The sequence below is a fragment of the Vigna radiata genome, chromosome 7 (assembly GCF_000741045.1).
Source record: "Vigna radiata var. radiata cultivar VC1973A chromosome 7, Vradiata_ver6, whole genome shotgun sequence".
Lineage (NCBI taxonomy): Eukaryota > Viridiplantae > Streptophyta > Magnoliopsida > Fabales > Fabaceae > Vigna > Vigna radiata.
Genome location: NC_028357.1, coordinates 27,472,614 through 27,478,195, shown reverse-complemented (window position 1 = coordinate 27,478,195; position 5,582 = coordinate 27,472,614). Strand labels below are relative to the sequence as shown.

Below are 5,582 nucleotides of genomic sequence, written 5' to 3'. Positions count from 1 at the left end.
CTTTCTCTCTCAGACCCATTTACGAGAAACTCATGTTTTTCTTCCAAATGATCTCTTCTCAGCAAAGAGCTAGCACCATGACTGAGAGTCATCCAGGTTCTAGTCCTCTTTTGTCAAATTACTCCGATGGCGGAGAAAATAAGATCAATGGGTTGAATGACAGTGCTACTGTCAGTGAGAGGAGCGGATCTGCTAGGATTCCACAGGTTAGTTGTTTTAACCTTGAATTTTGTTTATATGTTTTGCATGCAAATAATGAAACTGATAGTGGGAGGAGCGGATCCTCTATGATTTCAGAGTTAGGTGTTTAACCTTGAATCTTGCTTATGTGTTCTTCTTTGTAGTGCATCTGCATGCAAATAATGTTTTCTTCTTTCGCAGTTGGTGGAGGAAATAAAAGACTTGTATGCCATTGCCATCCCAACAATCGCCACTGGGCTTCTAACTTATTTCAAGTCTGCAATATCCATGCACTTCATGGGTAAGCTAGGTAAAGATACATTAGCTGGTGGAAGCCTAGCCATTGGCATGGCCAACATCACGGGTTATTCTGTGATTTCTGGCCTTGCAACAGGTATGGAAGGGATCTCTTCTCAAGCTTGTGGGGCCCGAAAATGGAACCTTGTTGGGGAAACCCTCCAATGCACCATCAGCATTCTGATGATGACATGCATACCCATTTCAGCCTTATGGCTCAACTTTGAATCCCTCCTTCTGTTATTCGGCCAAAACCCCGCCATCTCATCGATTGCGGCCACCTATCTTGCATACTCTATCCCTGACCTACTTTGTCAGTCCCTAATCGGCCCTCTGAAAATTTTCTTGAGAACCCAAGGTGTGACCCTCCCTCTCATGTACACTGCAGCTTTGACTCTAATGCTGCATGCAATCATGAATTATGTGGTGATTCACACTATTGGTTTGGGAATTCAAGGGATTGCCTTGGTTGGAGCCTTCACCAATCTAACCTTTATAATTGTCCTTGTGCTTTACATATGGGTCTCTGGGGTTTGTTCTCAATCTTGGCAGGGTTGGTCATGGCAGTGCTTCAATCACTGGAAGCCTATTCTTGGTCAAGGAGTCCCGAGCTGTGTCTCGGTTTGTTTGGAGTGGTGGTGGTATGAGTTATTGGTGCTCTTTTCAGGGCTCCTAGAGAATGCTGCAGATAATGTATCCACCTATGGAATAATAATCCAGGCCACTTCATTTATGTATAATTTTCCTAATGCATTAGGTTTGGCTGTTTCAACAAAAGTAGGTAATGAGCTTGGAGCGAATAGGCCTAACAAGGCCAAGTCATCATCGTACACTGCTTTGCTATGTGCTTGTTTCACAGCCATTGTGGCTATGTTGTCGATGGTGTCTGCGAGCAATGTCTGGGGACTAATGTTTACCGACGATGAAGCTATTCTGTCTCTGCTCTCAACAACATTGCCCATTGTGGGTCTGTGTGAGCTTGGGAACTGTCCTCAGACTACAATTTGTGGGATGCTATGTGGGAGTGCTAGGCCTGGTTTGGGTGCCAAAATAAACTTTTTTTCATTTTATGGTGCGGGCTTGCCTGTGGGTCTTTTGCTGTGCTTCCGCTTTCATTTGGGCTTGTTGGGCCTCTTTCTGGGCCTGCTGTCGGCTCAGATAGTCTGTGCTATTTCTATGGTGGTTGCATTGACACGAACTGATTGGAAGGAACAGGCAAATAGGGCGAAGAAGTTAACAGGTGGAATCGGAGAGACCAACGGTGAAAGCAGTGGAGATGTTGAAGGAGCTGGAGCTGCTTCTGTGTGTTTCTAAAACAACCTTTGGTGGTGATGTTTTAAGTTAATAAAGATGTTTTTCCTGTGTGTTTCTTTCTAGTACTGTTTGAGGGTTTCCTCTGTTTTATGTCCAATGTTGTGTTATGTGGACAACTTTGTTTCAATTGAGTTCAGGTCTTTCTGTTTGTGTCTAAGTAGTCTCTTCCATTGAGATTACTCTGTCAACCTTTGAAATTTTCAATAAAAGTGCGTACTTTAGTTTCATATCTCCTCTGGACTTCCTTCAAGGCCCAACAATTGAACATTTTTTTCTTTTGGACTTAGACATAACTTATTTTACACTTTCTTTATTCAGGAATTCTTCTGGAGAAGAAAGGGATAACAAGGACAACCAATATACACTGAATAATTGTATTTTAATATAATATAATTTAATTTTTCAGGTATATAAATAAAATACATTTATATCTATACCAATTAGTAATATAAAGTTGAATACATGTACAAGTGTTACATATGAAATTTAATTTCAATTTCATTTTTGTATTAGTCATTTAATTTCTCCACTTAACTGTTATATTGAATAAAAAAATATATCATATTTAATAAATATAATATTTAACGTTATCTTTATTCTTTATTATGTTTTGAATTTTAAAAAACAATTATAAATATAATATATTTTACAAATTTAATAGATATTTAATTGGAAAAAATTAAATACCTTAATTAAGTATTGAATATTATTCGACAGTGAACTTTACAAATAATGTATTGACTGATTACATTATTTATTTAATATAATAAGCAAGTAACTTAAATGGTATCATTAAATATTATAGTTATCACATGTAATAGATATATATCTATCTATTACAATTTATTATGAAGAAATAATTATTACAAAAATTAATATATATTTCAAAACATATATTACATTTTGATTATTAAAACATTGACTTATAAAACATGTTTCAAAATAAAAAGTCAAATATACCATTACAATATTCCTAAAATATATTTAATAAATCATCTCTTATTTTGAAATGTAATAATTTCACCTAGTATTATATTTTATAACACGATATTTACTTAATATATCAATTATTTATTAAATATAATATATCTATAAATAATAGTTGAGGTCCTGACATTGTCAAACTTGTATTGTATTCTCACCTAATTAGTTCATAACTTTTCTTATAATTATCTTAAAACTTAACCCCAAATGACATTTTTCTAAGAAAAACTAATTGTGATATTTTTTTTTGAAAAATAATAATTTTTCCAATTATATTATTAATGTAATTAACATGAAGATAGAAAAAAATTAGTTATATTAAAAGAAAAAGAACATATTATTATGATACACAAATGCATATATTAAAATAAGAAGACTAAAAAGTTATAATAGGTAAATCAAATTAAAACTACTTTAAAAATAGAAAAGCTAAATTCTTTTCTTAGTATTTTATATATACAAAAAAACTTAAACTATTATTATAAATAAATATAAATATCCTAATTTTAAGAATGCATGTTTAATTAAATTTATATTCTTAAATTAATTAATATAAATATTTTAATACATCAATAATTTGATTTAATATTATATTTAGTATTATCTACTAGGCAAACATATATTAAATATTATATTTAGTTAACTCACAAAACAAATTTATAAAAAAATTTACATCCATTTATATATCTTAAATAGGTTTTATCTGTAGTTGATATTAGACTTTCAATATACTTTTTAACTCAATTCTATAAATTAATTTTATTTTTAATGTAAAACTTTTAAAATATATATTTAAATGAATAGAAACCACATCAAACATAATATTATAAAAAAAAAACTAAATAAACAAATAAAGTTAAAACATTAAGTTGTTTATAATATTCTCCATTGATTAAAACCAAATTAAATAACTTGTTACCAGAAAACTTTTTCTTAAGAGAAACTTTGAATTGTATGAGCTTAAAAGAAAACAAACATCGATCTTATCTTCTTCTAAGGACTGACGAATCTTTAAAAGTAAAATCATTCTTGAACCAGTCTTTGAAGGCTCTTCTCCCAAGTACTGACGAATCTTTAAAAGCAAAGCCTCCCTTAACCCCCAATAGTTACGCCTCTACCTCTGCCTTGCTTAAAACCATTAATGATTCCTAAAAACTCAGCAGCAGAAGTATGCATTCCCCAAAATATTCAAAAACTATTAATATATTTACCTCAACTTTCCTTTAAATAATGAACGAGTTAAAAGTTAAATAACGTAGTTCGAGTTTCCCTCATCCCACACAACAAATTTTCTAGTTATTAACCATTAATTAACATGGAAACGTAACTAATTTATGAAATCAGTCAATTCTTTTAAGATAAAGAAAATTCAAAAGTTTGATGTACTGGCTTAAATTTAACAATCAAATTTGAAATTTTTTCTATGAAAGCAAACATGGGTATAAAAGTCATTATAGCTAACCTAAATTTTTTAAGTTTTATTATCTAAATAAAATATATATTTTTTAAATATATTATTGGTAACTCTAAATATTATTTTTAAAAATAATTAAATTTTTATTAATATAAGAACCGGGGAAATTAATACTATTCTATGTTGTAGTTAGTTAGTAAAATATTTTTGAGTTAAGGTTTATTTTAATATTGTGTAGCTAATTAGAATAAAGTGTATGGTGATGAATATCTTGTGTGCAAGTATATATTATTCTTTAAGTTTAAAGAAGTAAAATATAGTATAAGCTATACGAGAATAAGGTAAAAGAATGTATTTTATTAGAATTAGCTAAGTGAGCTCAACTTACTGGTATGTGGTGAGTGACACTTGTGTGGTTAGAAGTACATAATTCTCGAACTTTGATGAAAACAAAAAGGTGTTTTATTTTTGGACGGAAAGGAGAGTGAATGTGAGTTAACGAAGGAGTCTTACGTAGATGGTTTAAGATGGAAAGAAGAAGGGAATCTGACGTTGATATTTTATGGATGGTTGAGACTCATAAAAAAGCCAATATAAGAGCTATGAGTGGTTCAGTAGATGAGGTAATGTGCGTTCTCTTTTTGTGAGTGAGAAACATAATGAAAGGGGGCCTATTAGGAAGACTCGCAGGGTTTGATTGCGAAGTGAAGAGAGGGTATGTGTGGTTGGAGGCACACAGCTCGAACCTTGATGAAAACAAAAGGGTGATTTATTTTTGGACGGAAAGGAGAGTGAACGTGAGTTAAAGAAGGAGCCTTACGTGGGTGGTTTGAGATGGAAAAAGGAAGGGAATCTGACGTTGATATTTCATGGATGTTTGAGACTCAAAAAAGCCAATATAAGAGCTATGAGTGGTTTAGTAGATGAGGTAGTGTGCGTTCTCTTTTTGTAAGTGAGAAACAGAATGAAATGGGGGCTATTAGGAAGACTCGCAGGGTTTGATTGCGAAGTGAAGAGAGGATGCGTTCTGGGTATGAGGAGTCAACTTTGTGTTTATTTGCTGATTATCTAAATATCTATGTGTTCTTTCCTTTAAATACCTGGGTTGATGAAATGTACATGATGTTGTGATATAATATGCTATGCTTATTAGTACCATTTGAGACAAAGAGTGTATTTTTGTCCAGTCATTTGAGTTCTGGATTGTTGCAAGACCATAAATTATTATTATGTTGCTTTAAAACCATGAATTAGTGTGTAGGTTATGTCTCTTGAATTGTTAGAATTTTGTTGGTCAGGATGATCTATACACCACATGAATCGTTATGTTCTGGGCAAAAGGATATTAGGTCTCAATTTTTAATTTGAGGTTCAATGTATGACGAAAAAGGAG

The 5,582-nt window shown here is 32.0% G+C and overlaps 1 protein-coding gene across 1 annotated transcript; it reads left to right on the top strand.

The window, feature by feature from the left end:
- Positions 1-2,000, top strand: LOC106766251 (protein DETOXIFICATION 49-like). Its single transcript, XM_014650994.2, has 2 exons — positions 1-206; positions 382-2,000. Exons 1-2 carry the CDS (start codon positions 33-35, stop codon positions 1,789-1,791), a joined length of 1,584 nt encoding a protein of 527 aa, XP_014506480.2. The 5' UTR covers positions 1-32; the 3' UTR covers positions 1,792-2,000.
- Positions 2,001-5,582: the final 3,582 nt, after the last annotated feature.